Here is a 27997-nt window from a genome sequence, read left to right on the forward strand (position 1 = left end):
TTTTAATATTTTCGATGGTGCTGAGAGTGAAGTTGGTGCGAAACAACTCACTCTCGACGAAAACATTTAATCGATTCCTATATGGATTTCCTACTGTTCAAGAACACCCAAATGCCAAAAAATAATAGAATATGATATTTTATTGCAGAATATCTTTTGATTATTTACACTCGAAGATTTTTTATAACTATATAATTACAGGACTTATGCTATTTACATTATAACCTGTGAAGGGTAATTCGTTTATTGGACTTTTAACATTTATTCACCGTTTGATAAAATTTTTCCAATTTCTCCATAGTACGTAAATAGAACATACATACTTGAGCAATTTATTGTCATCTTGATTAAATTTAAAGGGTCGTTTTATATTTTTATTTCAAAATTCGTTGGACCTATGTAGCATTTATTCACAATTTTATGAACAGCCCAAGGCCTCCAGATTATTATTTACAGTTCACACTAATCGATATTTTTTATAGCACAAGTAACACGAGCTTGTACTAATCTCGGTGTTGCACAATTCGTGCTTGAAATTGACGTAAAATTACGGCATACCAATTGATAAGTCGTTAACTGGACAAATATTGTTCGAAAGCTAAAAAAATTTGTACGTGAGAAGAGCATTAAGGGATCTACGGAATTTTTCAGGCAGCTTATGTTACGTTAAAGCTACTTAAGATTATTGCGCGTAGGGATGGTACGAGTGTGGAAAATAATTAAAGGAAATCATAAGAAATTATAAAGAATAATGATTTTATTGGTTTGAAAAAAAAAGAAACTGATACAATATTCCACAGACGAATAAATCGTTTGTCCGGTTGAAAAAAAGTGTCATTGTAGCACTATAAAAATTGGTACAATTATTACAACTCTTATGTAATAGTATTAAGTTGACGTGTTATTGAATATGATAAAAAAATCAATAAAATGATCGGTAAGAAGGTAAAGAAAAATTATAATAAAACATATGATATTAAGTCAGAGTAATAGTGGGGAATATTTGTATATGTGGGGGATTATACAAAGTTACGTGTACTATCCTAAAAGCAGTCGAAGCTAACGTCACATTAGGTTCAACCATATCACGGATTTAAGCTCTAGTTATTGCTTTTTAATACACGTGGCTTAAAGTAGAACTGAATTTTAATCGGAATGACTGCTCGCAAACAGTCAAACATGAAAATGTCAAATATCGTGGACTCTCCTCAAAGTCCTGCTCGACGAGAGACTCCTGTTATATCATACACGCGAATATATATAGTATATTTACGCTTATATCTTTCAAACAACACGCTATTGCCAAGATTGAAGAAAGCATTATTAGCGATTGGTCCTTCGGACTTTAATTAACAGTATGTTACGCAATAAATAGAATTTCCGATAGCGCGAGTCTCTATCACATCGTACAGTTTATTAGCACAACAATTCTCGTTATGCTTTCACGGCAGATTCTCAACGGGCATCCAATTGGCGAAGCATCGATCAATGAACATTCCGTCCAATCGCGCAGCCCAGGATTCTGGGATTAATAATTTAATTAATCAGTATCCTTCTCGCCATAAATCTCTAATGATTTAGCTATTAATTGCGTGTAGCAAACAATCCCAATTCAACTCGAGCATAATCAACGTTAAATGAATTATTCGTGAAAATCCTTGTCGAATTAACTAATTCCACATGCAGAATACATCCAATGATTTCGATAATTTCGTGTAATTACGAGAGAATAAGTACTAATAGAGTACAATATATAATCAGTACAAATGAAACAGTAATTTTTTTAAGATTCCGTATAGGCAAATATATAAATTGATTTTAGACTATATATAGGCAAAGGATCTTATAGAAAAATTGTGAAATTCTTGGCTGAAAATTTGCTTATTACTAAGATACTATTGATCGTTAATTTCAATTAGCGGATCGAGTGTAAAAAAGTGTTAGGAGGAGGGGAAGAGGAGGCATCAATTAGAGACGAGGGGCATGTAGAACTTGTGCTTTTGGGTATCACGCGTGTGTTTGAAAGGCGCCTGTTTGGTCTCGATAAGGGCAGCTGGACAGGGTCCTTTCACTCTGGGTTGATACTCCCTCTTGTATGAGCTGGTCGTAATGGTAGTACCGTCCCCAAGGTTGATGTGAGAAACGTTCGCTATCTTCTGCACCCTCTCGACTCTCTGGCTGCTGTTTTTAAAGTTCCCATAATTCCTTGCCTCGCTCTGCGAATAGAATTTACCTCCCACCGACAAATTGTCCTGCCTGACTATTCTCTGTGGACGATCGTAGGACGAGGAAGCCCAAGGATTGGCCTCCTTGCTGTTCCGATGCATAGAGGTGAAGCTTCGCCTGTCGCTACTCTGGCTCGAGTTGCTGATGAACTGACCACTCTCGGCCAAATTCGATATACTCTTCTTCTGGTCCGTGGCTGAAGAGGAGATCGTGTGCAGCGCCTCCGTAGAAGTCGCTATTCCCTTCCGATGCAAAACGGCGTTATTCACGTCGGTGGAAGACGAAGTTATGACGTTCTTCCTGTGATGACCGGTCTTTGTCGAGGATTCCACTTGAGAGCGATCTGACTGACCGGAAATCGCCTGTCTGAACTCGGCGCTGTTGGCCTGGGTCGAATTGTACCTCGCCTGACTGGAAATCGTATGCTGCTCGTGAATCCTCGTCGATTGACGAGCTGCGCTACTCTGTTTGCTCTCCAAGTGATGAGAATTTACATAATCGCGTCTGTTTTCTTCCTGTTGTCTTTCCAAGTGCTCCCGTTTGCTCAATTCCTGCTGCCTTTCCAAATTTTCCCTTCTAACCGTTTCCTGCTGATGCCTCTCAGAATGCTCTCGTCTCTTCGTTTCATGTTGATGTCTCTCTACACTTTGCTGATACCTCTGATGAACTCCATTTTGTCTTTCTCCGGTTATTTTCTGCTGACTCTCCATTGTACTTTGAACAACCCGCTGGTCCTCGTGTTCATGACCTTGAACTCGTTGATCGGTATAGGCTGAACTCGTGGATTTCTTAACGCTAGTGACGACACTTCCGTCAGAGAGTACCCTCGAATCCTGGGAAACGTTCCTCTTGGTTTCCGATTCTACGTTGCTTGTCTTCGACGCGAGCTCCTTTCCGGTTTTCTTCGTGTATGTGTTGTAATTGCGTTGATTACTGCTGGTCATGATAGTCGTGTCATCGCCAAGAGTGATTGACGATTCCATATGACGTCTGCTGTTGATCGATTGCGGAGAAACTTCCTTCTTCGTCGGGGTAAACGTTGCTTTCGTCGTAGTCCTCATTTCCATCGTGCCAGTGTTGACCCTGAGATTGTCCTCGTGACGTTTGATCTCAGCGCGTTCACCACGAACCACTGTATAAGTAGATTTTTGGGACGTCGTGTCTTGGAAATCACCGGTCATTCTCAGATTATCCTCTCGCCTTACTATTTCCGGTCTTTCACCGCGTTTCGGTGTAAAGTCATCGCGAGGCTGACCAGTGAACTTACCCTCCGGTTTCAGATTGTCCGAATGACGAATAGGAGTTCTTCTCTCGATCGGACCAGCCTTCTCTGGACTTCTGCGTTCGAAATCTCCTTCTGGATGCAAATTGTCTGGATGCTTGATTGGTGACCTTCGCTGACCTGGGCCTACAGGACTCTTCTGTGGTCTTTCGAAATCTCCTTCTGGATGCAAATTATCAGGATGCTTGATTGGTGACCTTCGCCGACCTGGGCCCACAGGACTCTTCTGTGGTCTTTCGAAATCTCCTTCTGGATGCAAATTGTCTGGATGCTTGATTGGTGACCTTCGCTGACCTGGACCCACAGGACTCTTCTGAGGTCTCTCGAAATCTCCCTCTGGATGTAAATTATCAGGATGCTTGATGGGTGACCTTCGTTGACCTGGGCCCACAGGGCTCTTCCGTGGTCTTTCGAAATCTCCTTCTGGATGCAAATTGTCGGGATGCTTGATTGGTGACCTTCGTTCTCCTGGACCAACAGGGCTCTTTTCTGGCCTCTCGAACTCTCCCTCGGGATGTAAATTGTCAGGATGTTTCTTAATAGGAGCGCGTTCTCCAACTACGTGTGTATAATCACTCTTACGACGTATATCAATAAATTCTCCTTCGACTCTCAAGTTATCTTCGCGTTTCTTCACTTCTACTCTGTCAACTTTCGTGATCTTTGTGTAATCATCTCTAGATCTTCTTACATCAATTTCACCCTCCATACGAAGATGGTCTTCGTGTCTTCGAATTTCAACTCGTTCTCCATTGACGTATTTATAATCATCCCTAGAGGATGGGCTGACTTCCATTTCACCTTGAGGATGTAAATTATCTTCAGGCTTCTTAACCACTGGTCTTTCTGCTCTCTTAGGTATAAAGTCATCCTTAGGTGTAATATAAAAGTCTCCCTCTGGATGAAGATTATCTTCAGGGCGAATAGGAGTTCTTCTTTCTGCAGGTTCAACCTTCTTCGGTGTTCGTTTTACAAAGTCTCCTTCGGGATGAAGATTATCCTTAGGTTTTTTCACCTCAGCTCGTTCTCCTTTCGCTACAGCATCTTTCTTAGGACGACGAATAAAATCTCCTTCAGGTTTCAAATTATCAGGATGTTTAATAGGAGTCCTCTTTTCTACAGGTCCAGTAGGTGCCTTTTCAGGACGTTCGAACTCTCCTTCTAGATGAAGATTGTCGGTAGGTCTTTTAACGTCCGCACGCTCTCCTTTTATAGGTGCTTTTTCCTTAGGTTTACCAACAAAATCTCCTTCAGGCTTCAAGTTATCAGGATGTTTGATAGGAGTTCTTCTTTCAGCTGGACCAATAGGAGCTTTCTCAGGACGTTCAAAGTCACCCTCTGGTCGTAAATTATCCTTAGGTTTTTTAACGTCAGCTCTATCACCCTTTTTCGGTGCTTCTTCTTTAGGTCGACCCACGAATTTTCCTTCAGGCTTAAGATTATCCTCAGGTTTCTTAATCTCAGGTCTATCAGCTTTTTTCGGGCTATAGTCATCCTTCGGTCTTCCTTCAAAAGGTCCTTCCGGTTTCAGATTATCTGAATGCTTAACCACATCAACTCTTTCAACCCTCACTACTTTAAAGTCATCCCTTGTTCTAACATCGATAAATTCACCTTCCATACGAAGATTATCCATCCTTTTAACAATATCCATTCGTTCTCCACAAACCACTAGGAAGTCATCCTTAGGTCTACCTTCGAATGGACCTTCGGGTTTTAAGTTATCTTCTGGTCGTTTCACGTCTGCACGTTCTCCCTTGGTTGGCTTAAAATCGTCCTTAGGTTTACCGACAAACTCACCTTCTGGTTTCAAATTATCAGGATGTTTTATCGTAGTTCGTTTTTCTGCTAGCTTAACAACTTCTACTTGAGGACGTTCAAAATCTCCTTCTAGTTTAAGATTGTCTACAGGCTTTCTAGGCTGTGGTCTCTCTGCAGGTCGATACTCTTCATGATCAGGCCTTTCAAATTCTCCTTCAGGTTTCAAATTATCGGCATGTTTAATTGGACTACGTTTCTCCGCTGGTTTTACCGGAGATTTCTGAGGTCTTTCGAACTCTCCTTCTGGTTTAAGATTATCCGCAGGCTTTTTAGGCTGGGGTCTCTCTGCAGGTCGATACTCTTCATGGTCAGGCCTTTCAAATTCTCCTTCAGGTTTCAAATTATCGGCATGTTTAATTGGACTACGTTTCTCCGCTGGCTTTACTGGAGATTTCTGAGGTCTTTCAAACTCTCCTTCTGGTTTAAGATTATCCGCAGGCTTTTTAGGCTGGGGTCTTTCCGCAGGTCGATACTCTTCATGGTCTGGTCGGTCAAACTCTCCTTCAGGTTTTAGATTATCAACAGGTTTCTTAACCCGTGGCCTCTCAGCAGGTCGATACTCTTCTTGATCAGGTCGTTCGAAGTCTCCCTCGGGTTTCAGATTATCAGAATGTTTAATAGGAGTTCGCTTCTCAGCAGGTTTCACTGGAGTCTTATGAGGTCTTTCAAAATCTCCTTCAGGTTTCAAATTATCTTTTGGCTTTTTAACATCTGCCCGTTCTCCGCGTTTCGGTGCTTCTTCCTTAGGCCTACTTACAAAATCACCTTCTGGTTTCAGATTATCGGGATGTTTTATAGGTGTTCGTTTTTCTGCTAAACTAATCTTCTTTGGCTGAGGTCTTTCAAACTCCCCTTCCGGCTTTAAATTGTCAGATGGTTTTTTAACAATAGGTCTTTCAGCTGGTTTATACTCTTTAGGCGCTGGTCTTTCAAATTCTCCTTCAGGTTTCAAGTTGTCAGCGTGTTTGATTGGTGTTCTCTTTTCTACTATACCTGTTACTTTCTTCATGGGCCTATCAAATTCGCCTTCGGGTCGTAGATTATCCTTTGGCTTTTTCACGTCAGCTCTATCACCTTTTTTCGGTGCTTCTTCCTTCGGACGGCTAACAAATTCACCTTCAGGTTTCAAATTATCTGATGGTTTCTTAATAACTGGTCTTTCTGCAGGCTGATATTTGTCTGGTTTAGGTCTTTCAAACTCCCCTTCTAGCTTTAGATTATCGGAATGTTTGATCGGTGTTCCTTTCTCACATGGACCAACTGGCTGCTTTACCGGTCTATCAAAATCGCCTTCCAGTTTAAGATTGTCTATTGGCTTTTTAATTATTAGCTTTTCAGCTTTTTTAGGAGAGTAGTCGTCTTTTGGACGAACTTCGAGGGGACCCTCTGGTTTTAGATTATCAGTATGCTTAACTATATCTACTCTTTCACCTCTGACTACTTTATAGTCATCCCGTGTTCTTACATCAATAAATTCACCCTCCATACGAAGATTGTCCTGATATCTCGTGACTTCTGCTCTTTCATGCACCAAAAATTCGGTATATTCGTCTCTAGATCTATACGTTTCTATTTCACCTTCCATACGTAGATTATCGGTTCGCTTTACTACATCCATACGTTCACCAATAACTGGTTGGAAATCGTCCTTAGCTTTACCTTCGAAGGGCCCTTCAGGCCGAAGATTATCGTCATGCTTGATTAGGGTTCTTCTTTCAGCTGGCTTGAACGGAGTTCTTTCTTTCTCAGGAAATTCACCTTCAGGACGAAGATTATCATCATGCTTAATAGGTGTTCTTCTTTCAGCTGGCTTAAATGGGGTTCTTTCTCTCTCAGGGAATTCTCCCTCTGGACGTAGATTATCATCGTGTTTAATAGGTGTTCTCTTTTCAGCTGGTCTGAAAGGAGCCCTTTCTCTTTCAGAGAACTCTCCCTCTGGACGAAGATTATCGTCGTGCCTGATTGGTGTTCTTTTTTCGGCTGGTTTGAATAGAACTCTTTCTCTCTCAGGGAACTCTCCCTCAGGACGTAGATTATCATCGTGTTTGATAGGTGTTCTTTTTTCAGCTGGTCTGAAAGGAACTCTTTCTTTCTCGGGGAATTCTCCCTCTGGACGAAGATTATCGTCGTGTTTAATCGGTGTTCTTTTTTCAGCTGGTCTGAATGGAGCTCTTTCTCTCTCGGGGAACTCTCCCTCTGGACGCAGATTATCGTCGTGCCTGATTGGTGTTCTTTTTTCGGCTGGTTTGAATGGAGCTCTTTCTCTCTCAGGGAACTCTCCCTCTGGACGAAGATTATCGTCGTGCCTGATTGGTGTTCTTCTTTCAGCTGGCTTAAATGGAGTTCTTTCTCTCTCAGGGAATTCTCCCTCAGGACGAAGATTATCGTCGTGCCTGATTGGTGTCCTTTTTTCGGCTGGTTTGAATGGAGTTCTTTCTCTTTCAGGGAACTCTCCCTCTGGACGAAGATTATCGTCGTGCCTGATTGCTGTTCTTTTTTCGGCTGGTTTGAATGGAGTTCTTTCTCTCTCAGGGAACTCTCCCTCTGGACGAAGATTATCGTCGTGCCTGATTGGTGTTCTTCTTTCCGCTGGCTTAAATGGAGTTCTCTCTCTCTCAGGGAATTCTCCCTCTGGACGTAGATTATCATCATGTTTAATAGGTGTTCTTTTTTCAGCTGCTCTGAAAGGAGCCCTTTCTCTTTCAGAGAACTCTCCCTCTGGACGAAGATTATCGTCGTGCCTTATTGGTGTTCTTTTTTCGGCTGGTTTGAATGGAGCTCTTTCTCTCTCAGGGAAATCTCCCTCAGGACGTAGATTATCGTCGTGTTTGATCGGTGTTCTTTTTTCAGCTGGTCTGAATGGAGCTCTTTCTCTCTCAGGGAATTCTCCCTCAGGACGAAGATTATCGTCGTGTCTGATTGGTGTCCTTTTTTCGGCTGGTTTAAATGGAGTTCTTTCTCTTTCAGGGAACTCTCCCTCTGGACGAAGATTATCGTCGTGCCTGATTGGTGTTCTTTTTTCAGCTGGTTTGAATGGAGCTCTTTCTCTCTCAGGGAACTCTCCCTCTGGACGTAGATTATCATCATGTTTAATAGGAGTTCTTTTTTCAGCTGGTCTGAAAGGAGCCCTTTCTCTTTCAGAGAACTCTCCCTCTGGACGAAGATTATCGTCGTGCCTTATTGGTGTTCTTTTTTCGGCTGGTTTGAATGGAGCTCTTTCTCTCTCAGGGAAATCTCCCTCAGGACGTAGATTATCGTCGTGTTTGATCGGTGTTCTTTTTTCAGCTGGTCTGAATGGAGCTCTTTCTCTCTCGGGGAACTCTCCCTCTGGACGAAGATTATCGTCGTGCCTGATTGGTGTCCTTTTTTCGGCTGGTTTGAATGGAGTTCTTTCTCTCTCAGGGAATTCTCCCTCAGGACGAAGATTATCGTCGTGCCTGATTGGTGTCCTTTTTTCGGCTAGTTTGAATGGAGTTCTTTCTCTCTCAGGGAATTCTCCCTCAGGACGAAGATTATCGTCGTGCCTGATTGGTGTTCTTTTTTCAGCTGGTTTAAATGGAGCTCTTTCTCTCTCAGGGAACTCTCCCTCTGGACGTAGATTATCATCATGTTTAATAGGTGTTCTTTTTTCAGCTGCTCTGAAAGGAGCCCTTTCTCTTTCAGAGAACTCTCCCTCTGGACGAAGATTATCGTCGTGCCTTATTGGTGTTCTTTTTTCGGCTGGTTTGAATGGAGCTCTTTCTCTCTCAGGGAAATCTCCCTCAGGACGTAGATTATCGTCGTGTTTGATCGGTGTTCTTTTTTCAGCTGGTCTGAATGGAGCTCTTTCTCTCTCGGGGAACTCTCCCTCTGGACGAAGATTATCGTCGTGCCTAATTGGTGTCCTTTTTTCGGCTGGTTTGAATGGAGTTCTTTCTCTCTCAGGGAATTCTCCCTCAGGACGAAGATTATCGTCGTGCCTGATTGGTGTCCTTTTTTCGGCTGGTTTGAATGGAGTTCTTTCTCTCTCAGGGAATTCTCCCTCAGGACGAAGATTATCGTCGTGCCTGATTGGTGTTCTTTTTTCAGCTGGTTTGAATGGAGCTCTTTCTCTCTCAGGGAACTCTCCCTCTGGACGTAGATTATCATCATGTTTAATAGGTGTTCTTTTTTCAGCTGCTCTGAAAGGAGCCCTTTCTCTTTCAGAGAACTCTCCCTCTGGACGAAGATTATCGTCGTGCCTTATTGGTGTTCTTTTTTCGGCTGGTTTGAATGGAGCTCTTTCTCTCTCAGGGAAATCTCCCTCAGGACGTAGATTATCGTCGTGTTTGATCGGTGTTCTTTTTTCAGCTGGTCTGAATGGAGCTCTTTCTCTCTCGGGGAACTCTCCCTCTGGACGAAGATTATCGTCGTGCCTGATTGGTGTCCTTTTTTCGGCTGGTTTGAATGGAGTTCTTTCTCTTTCAGGGAACTCTCCCTCTGGACGAAGATTATCGTCGTGCCTGATTGGTGTTCTTTTTTCGGCTGGTTTGAATGGAGCTCTTTCTCTCTCAGGGAACTCTCCCTCAGGACGTAGATTATCATCGCGTTTGATAGGTGTTCTTTTTTCAGCTGGTTTGAAAGGAACTCTTTCTCTCTCAGGGAATTCTCCCTCTGGACGAAGATTATCGTCGTGTTTGATCGGTGTTCTTTTTTCAGCTGGTCTGAATGGAACTCTTTCTCTCTCAGGGAACTCTCCCTCTGGACGAAGATTATCATCGTGTCTAATTGGTGTTCTTCGTTCGGTAGGTTGGTATGGCTGACGCTCTCGTTCTGCAAATTCTCCTTCAGGGAACAAGTTATCGGGATGTCGTACAATTGAAGCTCTGTCTCCTGGACTATACGGTATCGGTTCTAGCCTTTCGAATTCACCATCAGGATACAAATTATCCGGATGTTTAATCGGCTTTCGTTTTTCTCCTGGAGAAAATTTTTCCTTAGGTTTATCTTCAAATTTGCCCTCAGGTTTTAAATTATCCTTAGGCCGTTTCACCTCAGGCCTTTCGGCAATTTTAGGTGTGTAATCATCCTTTGGTTTCCCTTCGAAAGGACCTTCAGGTTTCAGATTATCAAATGGTTTTATAGGCTTAGGCCGCTCAGCACGCTTTGGTAAAAAGTCATCTTTTGGTTTACCATCAAATTTACCTTTAGGGTACAGATTGTCTTTTAGCTTCTTAACGTCAGCACGCTCTCCTCTCGTTGGTTTATAATCGTCTTTCGGCCTCCCTTCAAAGGGTCCTTCTGGTTTAAGATTGTCTTCTTGTCTCTTTACTTCTGGACGTTCACCACGTTTTAATAGAAAATCATTTTTAGGACGACCGTCAAATTCGCCTTCAGGACGCAAATTATCATCGTGTTTAATTGGAGTTCTTCGCTCAGCTGGTTGGAACGGTTCACGTTCACGATCAGGAAAATCTCCTATAGGAAATAAATTATCAGGATGACGTACAATAGGAGCCCTATCACCAGGACCATAAGGTTCAACCTCAGGTCTTTCGAAATCTCCCTCAGGATATAAATTATCCGCGTGCTTTATAGGTGTTCGTCGTTCTCCAGGAGTATATTCATCTTTTAGTCTCCCTTCAAATGGTCCTTCGGGTTTCAGATTATCCTTTGGTTTCTTTACGTCCACGCGATCACCTTTCGTTGGTTTATAATCATCTTTAGGTCTACCTTCGAAAGGGCCTTCTAGCTTCAAATTATCCTTAGGCTTTTTTACATCAGCTCGATCACCTCGGGTTGGTTTATAATCATCCTTAGGTTTACCTTCGAAAGGACCTTCAGGCTTCAGATTATCCTTCGGCTTTTGCGGCTCTTGTCTTCTAGTTAAAGCAGGAGTAACGTAATCAGTTTTAGTATGTGTAGTCGCCTCGAATGATCCTTCCGGTCTCAAATTGTCATCGTGCTTAATTATCGTGCTACGATAATCCGTCTCATCAAAAGTTCTATATTCCTCGTGACTAGTTATAATATTTTCTACAACGTCAGTCTTATTATAATAACGACTCTCCTCCGTAATTTGAGTTGGTCGTCGGCGAGGCTCCACCTCTACAGCGTCGTAAGTATGAAAATCTTCTTTTACGTGAGAGGTACCCTACAAAAAAATCTTTATAATTTTCAGGCAGTAAAAAATAATAGCGTCACAAAGTAAAATAAATATAGGAAAATAAAATCAAAGATTTTTCTATTTCTTTTTTTTTTTTTAATTAAAATAAAGTAAGAAAAATTATAAAATTTAAGCGTAAGAGATTAGTAGTTTAAACTTACCGTAAATTCACCCTCCCCTATTATAAGGTTATCAGTGCGTTTAATAATTTCTGCACGTTGAGTGCCTCGATGATCGATATATTCGGTTCGAGTGGTCGTCTCGTCTATGAATTCGCCCTCCACCTTAGTATACGTATTTCGACGTACCGGGCTCGGTCTTTCTCCGGTAATTCCGGTGAAAACCAGCTCCGTGGTCGTCACGCCTAGATGATTAAATTTTTTAATTAGCAAACCCCTCTTCTCTCACATCGCTCAGCTTCTTCGAAAATTAAATATGTCATATTAAATTCGCATACTAGACTAGTAAAAAAAATTAAACTCCTATATATGTATATTTCTCATCAGACAAATTATCAAAGCCTATGTCAAATATTTAAAAAAATAAATTACTACAGTATTAAGTAAAAAGAAAGCTTAGGGATTATATAAGTTAGACTTACCATCGAAATTTCCTTCGGGATATAAATTATCCTCAGGTTTTTTAACTAGGGCGCGTTCTCCACGAGTAGCCACGTAGTCCGTTCGTCTCTCACCGATGAATTCTCCCTCCATACGCAAGTGGTCCTTATGATGATATTCAATCTGCCTGTCCGCTCGTTTCTCGTCGAATTCTTCCCGGTACGAAGTCACTGTGTCTACTGGTTTATCCTTCGGGATCTCCAGGTGTTCCACCGGCAAATTATGAGGACATCGGTGTCTCCTATAAAATTACACATTACTCACTTAACAAAACTTTCTTACTACTCGACAGAGACGAATGCTTTTTATTCCGGACACTTAATTAGATGGCATTATGCCAGACTATTATCAACTTTCGCGCTTCCACTATTATTATTAATTTTAGTCTCCCTAATGAATACCTTTGCTCGAATGTTTAAAATCCGATTTCCAGTTAACTCCGACTCAAAGCCGTTCCTCGTCCCATCTCGAAAATTTTTTAACAACTTCATTAACGCAACGATGTTCTAAAATTTTATCTCTCGTATTTTCCTCTCTCCTCTCACTCTATCTCGCTTTTTCCCCCTACTTTAATTAGAAAAAAGTCATAGCACCTTATTTCTACTGCTCCTCACGAAATATAAATTTTTATCTTCGTCCCTTTTAAAGAGTCAGCCTTTTCGAATTCCATCTTTTTAATTATCCTTTCCAAACGTGGGAGTATATAGTTTCGGATGAATTAAAAAATTCGCTCGTTTTAATTATAAGAGATATGTTTCGGAAGTGTTTAGATAGGAGTTTTACTAGATGGAAAATTCCCTTTTCAGGTTTTATTTAAAAGCAGATGTTTTTACTCTGTGGGATAGCGAATGGAACATGTACATCACGAGGCGATCAATGCTTTTATAATGAAGCTGATTTGTAATATTTCCCTATATAGGTGCAATGCTCCACTCGTACAATCAGCTTACTTGATACCATGAAACGTGTTATTAGGCACAGTTCACTGCAGCTATAGACTTATCGATTCTTTTTTTCCCAAGTTCCTTATATATACAGGTATACTTGGTCCTTCCGCTGAATCTATTCCGTGATTCAAAGAATTTATTATATCAAATTAAAATTAGTTATTCTCAACTAAAATGCATGAACCTAGCTAATATATAAAATCGATCGAAATTAGTCGGAGGCCCCGTTAGGCATGGATCACGAGTAGCTTGTAAGGCGTACGTCTCACGAGGAACGAATTAGCTATATCGATGCACTCACGTGCCTTCAATTATAGTCTCGGCGTTAAGATTACTAATTAGCGCTCTGTATTCAATCCAGTGACTCCTCAGTCGTTCCAATTAATACGTGACACTCGTGCCTTTGATTCAATGCATTAATTCCGTTAAGAGTCTCGTACGATCCCTTTACCAACTCGTTTCATTGATAAAATATATAAGTGTAAACACTAGGTGGTTTACATCTCATTAAATAAGTGTTTCATCCAACTACGATTTAATTTATATTATATTTACATTGAACGTTGAGTCGATTTACAATTCCATTCCAGTCTATGAGTATTTTCACGCAGTTGATTTTAAAACTATTCTACATTATTACGGATAACGAAATAAAATGTAACGATAGAGTATTTAAGTTCTAACACAAAGGTAAGAGGAGAGAGCAGAAATAAGCCCCAAACCAAGCAGTGGTTTAGTGATTCGATAGCGCCGTGAATATCGTAGCCTAGCTGTCGATGAAATGTAACGCTACTGCATGCAGCCAGCCACTAGCACGACGACCAACCAATATACTGGCTTTTGATACAATCAGATGTATTTGACCCGTCTCGCCGCAGAGATATAAAGCAAGATAAATGAAAATATCCTACCATCCATGCCATGATATTCCCAACCGCATAGCAAGAATACAATTTTTTCTACCACTGTACAAAACCCCATTTAATCATATTTCCATTTCTCGTTTATCCTATTAGAACTTTGATACCGCGTGTCGATCGTGTAATTAATTATTTAAATCCATCGAATGTTACTAATGCGATTAAAATTGGCTAAAAAAATTCCATTAAAAAAATGAAAAATATTACATTAAACTGATGAAAATTAGGGAAGGAATAGTAGTAAAAGTTATAGTCAAATGACGCTACTAGGTTTCTCGATTAAGGGTATGTGTGTACATATATGTATATATATACCTTTAGTGGCTTTTCTACTAGCTTGTCAAAGTTATAAAAGCGAGAGATTAGCGTCGATGAAAACGTGCATGCGTAGTAGGGGAAGCGAACAGGTAGGGATTAACGAAAATGCAGCTGTCACTCTGCTCTAACCCCTTCTTTCATTCCCTTCCTTTACATTCGTTTCACTGTCACCTTCAGAGCGGAAAATTTTTCGCCCAAAATGCTAACAAGTCGCACAAGTACTATATGTATTATTGATTTTCCACCTTTCCCTAACTCGGTCAGAGCAAACCAAACGAAGGAATGAATGGCACGCGATGAATTCCGCAGGATCGACTTTGAAAAATTCCCTTAAGACAACTACTACCTTCTGTCATTTTCATGTCAAACTCGTGTATACCTCGGAGAAATAATAACAACGCAAAAACTAATATAATGATAAAACTAAAATTAAAATTTATCGATGTTAAGGAAAACCTTAAGAAGCTTAGATAAATACCCCAAGTCTTTTTATGTTTTTTTCCTCTTTCTTCTCATTTCGTTTAATCAAGTACATAATTTTTTTTTTCGATACTAAAGTGTTTCCTACTTCGTTGCGAGCGGAAATTTAGCCGACGAGGTAAAGGTCTATAAGGGGACGTAAGATCCGAGCCTTAGCAATTCCCTATGCACAGCTTTAACTTATTTGGTAAAAACGCCTTTGAGAGTTACCGTTAAATATTAAATCAAGTCAGTTTTTTATTTTCCAAACTGAATTTACGAAATGCTTCGCGATGGTGAATCACCTAATTCGCTAGGCCACTGATTCGCGATTGGATTATCAAAAAGTTCGCGAAGAAATCTCTTCGGTAAATTTACTCGTACTTGAAAATAACTTATGTATAAATCGAGAATATAGTGAAATACTTCGATGAGAGACTGTACCTCCAAGATAAAAATAAAAAAGTATACGAAAATAATAAATGGGCTAAAGAATATATAGATATTTCTTAAAAATAAGAAAATATGTTAAAATAAAAATATTAGAATTTGATAAGAGAATGGTAATTAGATAGTGTAAGAAAGTGTAGAAGCTTACATACAAGATATTTAAAAAATCGTAGTCAAGTCAGAAGTATAAAACAAGATCCGATTTAGAGAAGAAATCTCTTACAAGTTTTTACATATTATTATTATATTTCTCAAGTTACATAAAAATTCTTCTAGACGTAAAATCGTTGGGTAGAAAGTCTACAAAAATTATGATAAAACTCGTTAAATATGAACACAAATATAAAAAATAGTATAGACAAATTTTTATGGTAATAATCAATAAAAGAGCTTATACATTTTTTTATGGTATTAATATTTACAGAATTAGATAAGAATTAATACAAACTCTTAACCTAATTACAGTTTTATGAAGCCCGAGGTAAATATTAATAATATTAAAAAATTAAATATCGATTCTTCTAAAAATTAGTTCTTCTATCTAGGATTTCCGGTTTGACCACGACTTTCAAGGAAGTCTACAGGGTCGTAAGACTAGGTTTCATTGGTATTTGATGGGGGGTAAGTAAAAAATTGGTGGCTAATCAAAGTAGTGGTGCAATTACCAGGGAAGTCTTAGATGTGACGAGCAATTTTCTCGGATCTGCACCTGAACCCGGTCGTTCGACGCTCCTCCATTTGGGTCAAGTGTTTCAATCCCGCGGGACCAGGGATTATATTTATCAGTATTATTTACCCCTCCCCCAGGAGTCCCGGCTGTTTACCTTCAACCGACTCAGGTAAGCACCAAAGTGCGAACAGCATTTCGGAGAAACTTGATAAACTCTCGAGACCGTGAAGAGCGGCTTTAGAGAAACTTCCCTTCGAACAGAAATTCACTCGGACGTGATAAGTAAAACTGTTCCTAAGTCGAATCGACGCGTAAAAAATAAAACTTTCCCGGAAAGCGAACAACATCGACGAAATGAAAGGAAAAATATATTCGGTACTCGAAGAAAAATCTCTCTCCAAAACTGATCGAAGAACAAAAAGATGAAACGCTGATTTACAAGAATTTTTTCCAATGTTTTTCTTCACTATTACTACTCTCTCTCTCTCTCTCCCCCTCCCTCTATTTGATAGGAATCCACAAATAAATCCAAGAAGAATGTCGATTTATGGCAATGACAAAGAAGCTGATTTCATGGTTTATACGAGATATAAGGTCGTAACTTGGTCAAGGAAAACTGGGATGACCTTGGTTAGGAATAAAATTTCATGGTCGAAGCTTGATAGGTTTAAAAAAGAAGGAGTCATAAGGAAGATGAGAGAAGTTTTCTCGGTGAATGAAATAGAAGCTCGCGAAGGTCAATAAGGTGAGTCAGTGGCGTGGAATCGAAGGATGGACGTTCGAGCTGATTTTACAAAGAATTAAGGACGTTCAACTGTTAGTGTTACTATTACGAACGCACGCTACGAATAATGTAAGCGTGGAATAGCTGGTGCTAGAGGACGCGTAGGTCGGCATCGTGTGTGTTAAATCATCGAATAAGGAACGGGGACGAGGAGCCGCCGCGTCATTGGTCGAGAACGACTTACCATACATGGCACTGTCTCGCGTCCTACTTTTCCACGCTATACATGTGACATATACATATATTAGTTATGGGATCAGGATCGGGATCGGCGTCCGTCGATCTTAAAAAAAGTAGCCACGATTACGAAACTCTCGCTGCAACGAATAAAACCACGATCCACCACGACCATGCAGAGAATTCCACCGAACCACCTTAACAAAAAAATAAGAAAAAAACAATTCATTCAATGACCGACTTAATTGTTCCTTAAACAGCAGCCTGTACAACTAACTCGTATCGCTTTGCATGATCTTATCCTAAAATTAATCGAACCACCTGAATATATACAGACGAATGTCCAACTTTGAACATTCTTGCACAATGACCAAAACAGTTTCGATACGTTCGATTTATATCGAAAACACTCTCCACGCGTTTTAATCCGAGCAATATCAGCGCGTTAATTTAGATTCTAGTAGAAAACTCGGCTGGATTGCTCATGCGAGCGTAAAGCGATTGTTACATTGAATTTTCTGTGAGATTGGAATTAGTTGAATCAGCACGCGAAAGACAGAGTGTTAAAATGTTTAACGTGGAAATGTATTATCAGAAGACAAATATTGGGAGCTAATGTGGAATCCAGCACATTGAATTATAAGCAGTTACCATATTTGTATTCACTAGTTAATACCGGGACTCGCGCGTCATTTTTATTTCTCGTTCGTGACTCGAGTGAATCACGCGAGTTACCCTGGTGTGAAAATAAATAAAGATGGGAATGTCGAGTGGGAAGAAATAAATTTGTCGGAACAAAGCTATGTCGTGTGTGTTTGCGTATGTGTATGTGTAATAAAGTGTTTACGAGGGAAGGGTGAGAAATTGTTAAGTACGAAGGAAACTTACCCACAGGTGCAAAGTTCACAAATGCATTGTTCCTTCCGGGGTATTTTTGAGAGAATATCCGAAACCGGGATCTTCTTAGGTATTTCTCCATCGTCGAGGGAGTCCGGGGATTGGTCTCCCCGTCTCCTCTCTTCCGGTTTTTTCTGCTTTCCCGGTTTCCTACTGGAGGACGGATAATCCCGTTTCTCGGGGCTTCGGGGACGACTGGGCTTCCCCGCCGTCGGTGTTGTTTTTCCTCGATCATCCTCGCGAAGTCCCGGAATTCCCTTGGGATATCCCGGACGATCCGGGCTCGTTTTCTTCGGGGACTCCGTCGGAGTCGTCGTGGTCGAAGTGATCTTCTGGAACCGATTGTCATCGACGACATCCCGTGCGACCATGCTAGTCAACTGCTCGTTATTGATAAATCCCCTGGTCGATTTATCAACGACATTCTAAAATCAATAGAGCACCGTTAATCTCTGAACAATTGCCTGCTCAAGGAAGAAGAAGAATAATAAATTCTTTTTAACATATGACGCGTGGAATCAATAATTTGGTCAATGAATCCGGTCACGCTGCTTGATTTCAAAAGATTTCCTTAATCAAAGCGGTTATCGAGTCGCTAATTACACGCCGCAGGCTACGTCCACTTTCACGAACGATCAAAGCCTGCGCTGATCGCCGAATAGCGTGTAATACACACACGCAAATTGCGCATTTCCCGGTCTCCTACGCACAGTGCGCTTCATCAGTCTCTCGATAGTTTCGACCAATATGCCCCAAAGAACCTATCTATATGTATATATTGTGTAACTCGAAAAACTTTACATATACGCGAAGACTTAAATTTTTAACGTAATTAAAAAGAGAAAATCGTAGAATAAACAATCGAGCGAAAATCTTTATATTGATGGAAAAATATTTGTCTTGCTGCTACAAGTGCTATATTAGAAAAGTTACTTTCCTGGCGTGTTTTCTCGCAAGAATAAGGCAACCTCTTTCAAGAGTAGGTATATATATATATATATATTGTAAGACAAACTAAAAGGGCTTGTCAACTTGTAAAAGTGGAGAATAATGCAGGAATTTTGAGACGAGAGAGCAGCACAATTACAAAGGGTATCCTTTAAGCTACCTTGCCCGATCTGTTAGATAAACATTAAACATTGTTTAAGCGTAAGCTTTGTTTGACTTCCGCTTAAACCGATCGGCATGGCTTATGCGCGTCACGGTTCTGATTTCAGCCTACAACAGATTCACCGTGGTTCACCTAGCATTTACCAATTCCCCAGCGTTATATTATTCATGGGAAAAAGTCCGCCGTGTGATTCCATTATAATAATAATTACATATAACTTTATTATTCGAAGCGCGAGACAGTCGAGAATCTCCAACAATGAAACCTTTTTTTAATTTATCACTGTAACCATCAGTGGAAATATGTTTCATTGGACTATTCGGGGTAAATATAGAGAAGTAGCAGTAATTATACAGGATTACCTCGGTGCACTTCCGAATTGCTGCTACTCGCTAAATTCTTAGATGGATTTAACGAGTCGCTGGGAGATTAACGACTCTGCGAGGCATTTAGTTCACTGAATGTGCGTAATGCGAGAGCGACCGGCTTTTGTAGTGTGCAAGCCCCTGTCCCCGTAACGCAATACGCGAGTCTGCACAGTGCACGCTCGGCTGCAATTTCGGCGCGGTCTCGATATATACGGTTTCACCATCAAACACTCCGCCTCCAGACAATTTCCATAAACGTGAATTTTAATCCAGACGCGACGCGATCCCCTCGAAGCTCCACGATCCAGCGACGTCCTAGCAGGTTGAGCAGATACGAGCTAATAGCTATATATATATATGTATATATAATACAGCGTATTATTGTTGAAATTCTCCATTCGCAGGGATTACCAGTGTACCCTCAGACTCTCGTGCCATTATTCGAGACACGCGCGACTAAAGCCAACATTCCGCGGAAGGAAAAACCTCTTTTCACCCTTTCCACACTTTCTCCAACGACGTAATCGAATTCTCGGTGTTACGGAACGCGCTTCAAACCTTACCACGTCCACCGCGATTTTCACTCTCCTCCTAGAGAATCCTCGCTTTAATTACCGCGATGACGTGATCGTATTAGCCGTTAAAACTCTCAAATTAAATTCTAAGCTCGACGGACTGTCATTCTTTCAGCCCTGACCTCCTACAATACCGTGGTGCTATCGCTTAACCTTTGTGAAATCCATTTTCAACCGAGAATTGAATTTATCTCTAGAATGGAAATAATCCTCGATTGTGTCTCTCTTCGGGGTTTTTCTCATTTTTCCAGGAAACTTGATCCTCCAATTAAATTAATCAACCGAGGGAATAATAACCAATGCATATAATATTAATAAGACGGTATAATAAGTTTTCATTTAAATAATTTAACGAATTTGATGAAAAGGTTGGTACAGGCTATAATATATATTTATATATATTATAATATGCTTAGACGATTCAACTCGGCCACTCGTAATTCTCGAATGCAGAAACTGCTGCAAAACCTCAACTGCTTTAAATCCACTTCACGCATCTGTTTTCGGTTCGTTAGACCAGCCCGTTATGTTGAAAAGCTCGTTCCGCAACCTGGAACTCGATAACGAGGCAAATCATTTTTGCTGATGCTATACGAACGCTGCTTTCATCTATCAGAAACTTTGGTATATGAGCCCTTATAACAAACTCCATAACGCTATTTATCGTTCTAATTGTGCAAAGGACCATAATTTATTCATTTTCGGGTATTCTCCAGTAACGCGTTATTACTGATTTCTTTCCACTTGTTTAACTACCGAGCGTGTTATTTATGCCTTCTTGGTGTATAGTTACTGACATGATAGAACTAGAGCGAGCATAGATTAGTAACGAGATACAAGACAGCCTGTCAGTACCTGTCGGGGGGATCGATGCAAAATTGATAAACCTCTGCCGTATTACCTTCGGGAATACTAAATCTACCGTGACCATATCAACAATTCTATAAGGCAACACTTTCGCGTTTCGTGTAAAATCTCCATTTTTCTTCCTCTCGTTTAAAGGTCTCGCATTGCATAATATCATTCCGAATAATCAGATCAAGCACAGAATAAGACGTTATATATTAACTTTATATAATGTTTGCATCTATTATGCCCCGTTTTTACATCTTTATGAAAGAAATATTTTTAGCATTGCTTATATATACGTGCAAAAAGATCATCATCCTGCAGGCGGTAAGAATCACTATGTTTCTCTCATTGTCCATGATTCGATAGAAATGTCGATAAGTACCTACGAGTAAAACATTTCATTCCCCAGAAGCCACAGAGTATATTGCGAATTTCCAGGAAAACTGCAGTTTACGACCGATGAAAAAATCGATCTTACCCACGAATGAAATTTTCGCGAAAAAAATAAAGGCACGATATGAAATATTGGCCTCCGTTTTATCACGCATTTCGTTATCGTTAACAATGCTTTTTTGTACGAGTAGGATTTTACCGGATTATATTTTCGTGCAAATGGTGACGTTATGCGAATATTATTTACATATATTTAAAAAAAAAAAGAAAACAAGAAACGGTCGACAGTGTATTAAAACGAGTGTGTTATTTACAATTCATCCTTTTCAACTAGTTAAATGACTATACGCGACAGAAAATTGGCACGTGTACAGAACTCTAAAGCTATTAAAGTTTTACGAAACTTTTATGTATCGAGAATGGAGTTAACATCATTTTGTCTTACTTTTACTAAAACAAACTAACATACAGTTTAAAAATAAATCACCAATTTCTCCTCTAATGTCGATATAAGTCTCGTTACTACAGAATCCGAAAATACATTAGCAATTAGAAAAGGGAATAACGAGCTAATCGCCAATTATACTTTTTACGTGATAAACATAATGAGAATATATTGCGTGCTAAATTGAGCGATAAAAAATTTCACATCCCATTTATACGGTATTTCGTATTACGGGGATTACAGGTAGGCGATGTACTTTCAGCGTGTAAAAGCTGAACAAAAAATCAGACGGTGCCTTTTTACTCAGCCGAGAAATACGAGCGCATCATCGCCATTAATGGTTTCGTTATCACTTTTTTTTAGTCGATATTTTATAATAGTGCATCCCTATTGATTTTGCCGGCGTACCGGAATATTGAAGAATGGACAGAGGCTGGATAATACTATATGAGAAATTAATTTCTATGTACGGTTCAATGCATCAAATCCACCCCTCCCTCCCCTCATGCACGGCCCTTTCAATATTTCTTTCATTTTCTCGCTTCTGCTATCCCGTCGATACCAATTAATAAATTAAGCCATTCGCATTTCGAAATTCAAGATTCGTTTTTGCACTCGGAATAAAATCCCGGGGAAACTCGTATTTCGTGCATCAACCATCAGTAAATTGCCAAAGGACATCAATGATGCTTGTCGAGCGTACGCTTCGAGAGACTTTACAGCAAAACGGTAATTAATTGTAGACACAAGTAAGGATCGTTTCCCCATACGAACGTTTCTCCAAGCATATTCTCCTTAATCTCGCATCTTCCTACACACACAAAAGGATCGATCTTTGCATTGCTAACGAAGCAAGTAGTAGTTAACAGAGATTTACCTAACACTGATTTTCCTATTTAAGAATCCTTCAGAAGCAAAAGAAATGCTAAATAAAGATGAATGATATGCTCATAGAGTTCAGCTTTGGATTTAGGGTATATCGGATAAAAGAGGTTCAGCATATGTGCATGTATATTTTTAAAAGATTTTTTTAGAAGGCTAGGCTGTTATCTATAAAACACGGGTGCTTCTATACCGGAAGAGCTCTAATTATATTTCAGGAGCGCCCCCGAATGAGGTTAGCGCTTAGAGAGTCGAGAGGTATGTCGTTATTCGAACGTCAAATATCGATTTCAGCCGCAGGCGATGCAGCATTTCGGGGAAGACTCATTCGCGCCAGAATTTTCATCGAACGCTTCTCCAGGACAAATCGCACGTGCACAAACACGCTTTTTGAAAAGTTAGTTGAAATTCATCGAGAAACAATCGTCTTAACGCATTAAGGACTTTACTTATACGTGTGAAGAGAAGAAGATGGAGTTTCGTCGGGACCAAAACTCTTCGTTCTTTTCCTCGACGAGATGTTGTTCGAGCCATTACGTCATCTGTATATTTAGCCTAACGAAGCATGTATGTATGTACGAGGCGGGGTCCTCTGTTCGCTTTTAAAAGTGAAAGTTTTGACCACGGGTTTCTTCCGCGAGAACCTCCGGGGACCACCGAACCATACAAACACGATGGATCTTTTCTAAAAAGAACAACTGTGCTTTCCGCAACTAGGTCATTGCCAGCGTCGATTATTGCAAACCATTACCATTTGCACGAACGACTGACAAACGCTCGCTAATACAAAACTTAATGAATGACTAATTATACCAGTCTCTGAGGTATCACCTCACGATTCTATTCGCTAAAAACACTATATCCAATCGTAAAATAACTTAGGAATAGATTTGAATAATTACGAATTTAATTTGCGAAAATTTCAGCTAATTATCATTCAAATAAATTGCAATGTACTGATATTACCGAGATTACAGAAACGATATTACAGAGCAGTGTTTACGCAAATTTAATTACAGAATAATTACGTGGATGGTATATAGTCGGAGAGAAATATTAAGAGAAATATTGTTTCAAGTGGTTTATTTTTTAATAATATAGTTTTCCATTCGCTGCTCAGAGTTACAATTACGCGCGGTTAAGCTTAAATTTTAAAAGAGCGACGAACACTGTTAGCAAGTTGATGATGTTAAGATGAGGTAATTAGGAGGACCCGAATGTGTACTTACCACATCATTACGAGTGTCGCTAGTGAACTCGACGCGCTCTTTGATAATGTCGTGAACGGAAGTGAAGCTGGATTGATCGATGACGTAAGAGGACTGCTCCACCATTTCCGAAACCGTACTTCTATCGACAAGGTCGTGTGTATCCTGCGTTTTCATCAATGGTTTTTGTTCCTTTGGCACAAGCGATTTTCCAAGGTCATCCGGCTTTTCATTAGGTTTCCTATCGGATGGCTTTGACCTTAGACCTTCCGGTTTCTCCTGCACGAAGGATCCGTCCCAGGTGGAGGAGCCTAGCTTGCTAGGACGAACCGATCTGTCGGTAGGCGATTTTTCAGGAGCCTCGGTGGAACTAGGACTATCGTAAAGTTTAGTTGGAGAACGTGGTGCGTTCTCCAGAGGTCCTGTGGTGTCCTTGCTAAATTTAATGGTCTTACGGTCACCGGTTATCTCTTGAATGACCGTCTTCGAGGTTTCCGAAATATCGATGGCCTTAGAATCGACGACAGATGTACGTTCCAATGTTATCGAGTCTGTGTTAAATTCCGTCGTACTAGTTACTTCCTCCGCCTTGTCCAGCAGGGTGATCGAAGAGCGCCGAGCGGAAATTGGCTCCTTTCGAACTGGGCTGGTTTGCATATCACTCGTAACAGGTTTACTAGATTTCTCCGTAAGTTTCACTGGTCTAGAACTTTGCTCCTTAGGCTTCTTAGGCGACTGCGGCTTCTCGTAGACGAAGGAGCCATCCCAGGTCGATGAACCCGGCTTCGAGGGTCTATAGTGACGCTCTTCATCGGTGATTTTCTCGTCAAAACTTTTTTCCATCTTGGATATGAATTTTTCGTCTTTATCTAACGATTCTATGTTATGCGTTGTCGTCGTTACGAAATCGACAGATTTTTTCGCAGGACTCTTCGGTTCGTAAACAGTAGAGGTTTTGTAAGTTTTCGATAGAGGCTTACCATCGCGTAAAATTACAGTCTCGGCGGATGAAGTGGAATAATCGAAACTGGTGTCGGTAAGACTTTGGGAGGATTGTTCAAGAAAGACGGAATTGCTGAAGAGTTCGGAAGTGCTTATATCAGCATCGTTAGTGCTTAAAGTAGTTTCACTAACATACCCTTTCGTTCTGTCAGTGGGAGAAATAAGTTTTTCTTCCGGTTTCCTAACTTTTTCCGGTGTAGTGTCAGTATGACCGGTTTGTCCAGATGGCTTGTCAGTCGGTTTTAACAGTCTTTTCGTTTCTTCAGTTTTTTCCTTAACGAAAGTTCCGTCCCAAGTGGAAGATCCTAGCTTGGTCGTCCTAACGTCTCTCGTTTTCTCAGGACTATTCGGTCTTTTGTCGCTCTTCGTCGCCTTATCATCTTGTAAAAGCGTACGACTCGACGAGGAGCCATGTTCCCTCGTATCGGCAGTGTGTTCAACAATGTAGGAAGACGTGATAAGATCCGCTTCGTTTATCGAATGTTCATCGGTCACTTCTCTAATATCCATGCTTCGCTTTCTCGTATCAGTTTTAGGACGTTCCGGGGTTATTGGTCTTTCGTAAACAAAGCTACCATCCCAGGTGGACTGTCCAGGTTTATAGGATCTCGGCTGGGATTTATCGGTGCTTCCTCTTCGAGTAGCAGGTGGCTCCTCCTCAAGAATCACATCCGACACTGTCGTGACCTTCTCCAATTTTCTCTCATCCTTCCTCGTATCGCCGGAAGCATATTCCACCACGTAGGAGCTGGATACGAATCCGGAAGCATTAAACACGTTCTGCTCCTCCGTGACATCCTCAACATCCACAGAGTCCTGTCGCTTCTCACTGGTTCTAATCACCGTGGCGTCGCTCCTCGAATCCCCGCGGGGTTTCTCAATGACAAACTGCCCATTCCTCGTGGAATCAGCCGGTCTCGTGGTTTTTCCGGTAGGTGATCCTACCTTTCCCGCGGGATATCGTACGCTCGTCTCTTTATTTACATCCCTCTTTTCTTCGAAAATCAATTTCGATGAATCCGACGATCCTTTCGCACTGTGTACTCTCGAAAAACTCGAGGATCCCTCCTGCTTCGAATCGAGACTCGATTCGGTACGATCGATTCTCATAGAAACCTCGATGCTCTCTTTCTCAGGCAGTTGAGCAACGTCGCTCGATTTCCAGTCGTCCGATCTACGATGCTTCGGTGGACTCGGGTAGCGTGTTTCTTCTTTACCATAATCCACCGAGGGCCGAAGATCCGTTAGCTTCTCGTCGGCGAATTTTGATTCTTTTGTCACGGACGAGACTTCCGTGAACGACGAGTATCGCGACTCGTCCTTGCTCGTCCTTTCCTTCGCGTACGCGTCGTCCTGTAATTTCGACAAGGTCCTAACATTTTTCTCTCTTCCCGGTGGCTCTGGCGTTGTTCCTCTTCTTGCAGTCGTATCAACCTTTTCGTAGACGAACGTTCCATCCCACGTGGATTGGCCGGGCTTGTTCGAACGAGAATCCTGAATGACCTTGGGAGCGCTAACGTCATCGGTGAACCTCGAGACTTTTGCTTCGTGATCGAGGCTTCGGCCGCTCGAGGACACCACGTGACCATTGTCATCGACTTTTTTACTCGATTCCAGAATCTTACTGGTACTCGTCAAGGTCTCCGCGTCCTTGGTGATGGATTCGATGGCTTCATCGATCAATCTGTTCTCCTCCACGCTCCTCAAGGTGCTCTCCACTATCGCAGGACTTTTCAGACCGTTCGTCGTCTTCTCCAAGGTCACGCGGTCTCGAACATCCTGGCTAACAGAGGAAGACTCGACCCTTCCGCTGGTACGCGAAGTCGATCGAATCTGATTCTGCACGCAGAAGCGATCCTGAGGAATCTCAAGGTCCTTCGTAGATCCTCGCTTCGCGTCCTCCCTCAGTTTCCTCTCTGCCACCGAACGACTCTTCTCACCTGCTATGAATTCCTCCGAACTCTCGGCTTTCGTACACACCGATTCCATCTGCCTCGTAACCTGCGCAGGACTCTCGATGACCTTGATAACGTTTCCCTTGCCGTCCATGATGATCTCTCGAGTCGAGCTGGAAACCTCGACAACGCTACTGGTACTCTGACTCTCCTCGATTTTTATGGCCTCCTCGACGACACTGGAGGACGTCACCTCTACACTCTCAACCTTCGACAGTTCCTTCGATGACGAAGAAACGGTCGTTTCGTTCTTCCCCCCGCCCCGCCCCTTCTTTCCCTTTTTAATCGTCATGATTTCCCCTCACAGCCACCGTCTACACTCGAGTCTGACACGTTTTTAAAAAATTCCTCGATTATATCGCGTTTCACCGTCGTTCGTAAAAAAAAAAATAAAACGTCGTTTCGATCGGGATCGGGAAGATCCACCAAGTTCTCTGCTCGATATCGCGAGTCGTTGTGTCGTAAATGTTAGCTCGTAGGGCCTAGTTAACCGCGCGAGCTCTGTCTCTCCACCGCTACGATCGCTACCACTGAGCTACGCGCAACAGACCGGCACTCTTTTGCCTGGAGAACGCCGCCCGGCCGCCGATCAGCGTTCGCTCTCCCTACTTTCCTGCCTTGGCGTGGGACGCTTCACACAACCGTAGCTTTGCAGCTCTGCATCCGCACACTACTATCCAGCTCACACATCGACGCACACGTCGCATCTCTACCGACCGTAGAGACTGTGCATACCTCTCCCGTGTTAGCGTCCCATCCCTATCCATGTGTCGCGTCTCTTTAAAATATGTCTCGAGTTCCACTCTCTTCTTAAACGTAAATCTATAAAATTCTCTTTCAAGCTCTTCTCTTTCTTCGCACACGCACTCCTAGTATTTTTAAACACAGATGGAAATCACTTTCACACACAACAAGTCCTTATACAGAATGTCCCATCTGAAACAGTACGGTCAAATAGATTTCAGTCAAAGTCATCTATAAACAAATCTTTCAAACAAGAGTTTTGTAGCTTTCAAGGGGACTATGGGTTATGTCAGCGGGTTAACACCTTGGAATGTAAGCCGAATGTGACAGGAAGGTTAGATTGATATTTTCCACAATGGAATAATATATATTTTATATTATATAATAATTATTTCAGGTGATATCGGAGAAGCTTACAAAACCTTCTATTAATTTATCGTTTTCTTCTGTAATTTGCTAAATATTTCAATTTCGAGTGGAACATAGGTATGGATTTCACTGAAATAGAGTCAATGATGGCTATGCATTCATACGCACAGTCGTTTACCCATTTACTATTTCAAAATGAAACGTCAAGTGAGAGACTGTATAAAGTTTTTAAATTAAATCAGCATCTTAAAAAGCTCTCTATATAACCCAACAAAATTGCAACGAAAAATATATCAGTACGACCCTCGTGTCTCCTTCAATTAACATACCAAGGTCGAATAAATGACATCATCCCTCATCCCCCTCAGATCCACAAAAATGTAGCTTAAAGCATTTTT

General features: G+C 41.2%; 1 protein-coding gene across 1 annotated transcript; it reads right to left on the bottom strand.

Moving 5' to 3' along the window:
- Positions 1–163: 163 nt before the first annotated feature.
- Sdb (SAXO downstream of blistered) lies at positions 164–26778 on the bottom strand. The gene is made up of 5 exons (XM_066729861.1): positions 23551–26778; positions 17687–18120; positions 12055–12314; positions 11615–11817; positions 164–11441 (listed from the first exon to the last, which is right to left on the bottom strand). The coding sequence occupies exons 1-5, from the start codon at positions 26776–26778 to the stop codon at positions 1965–1967; spliced, it is 13602 nt and encodes a 4533-aa protein (XP_066585958.1). The 3' UTR covers positions 164–1964.
- Positions 26779–27997: the final 1219 nt, after the last annotated feature.

Source organism: Prorops nasuta, unplaced genomic scaffold (genome assembly GCF_024137725.1).
Source record: "Prorops nasuta isolate Cenicafe-Biocafe unplaced genomic scaffold, Cenicafe_Pnas_1.2 PNAS00002, whole genome shotgun sequence".
In the NCBI taxonomy this organism is placed as follows: Eukaryota; Metazoa; Arthropoda; class Insecta; order Hymenoptera; family Bethylidae; genus Prorops; species Prorops nasuta.

Bases quoted from the DNA above. Each gene is read 5' to 3' on its own strand.
- Sdb (XM_066729861.1), bottom strand. From the start codon at position 26,778: ATGACGATTAAAAAGGGAAAGAAGGGGCGGGGCGGGGGGAAGAACGAA. The intron at 11,818-12,054 runs GTAAGTCTAACT...TTAATCATCTAG, and splicing joins TCCCGAAGGAAATTTCGATG to GCGTGACGACCACGGAGCTG. The intron at 11,442-11,614 runs GTAAGTTTAAAC...ATTTTTTTGTAG, and splicing joins TAGGGGAGGGTGAATTTACG to GGTACCTCTCACGTAAAAGA.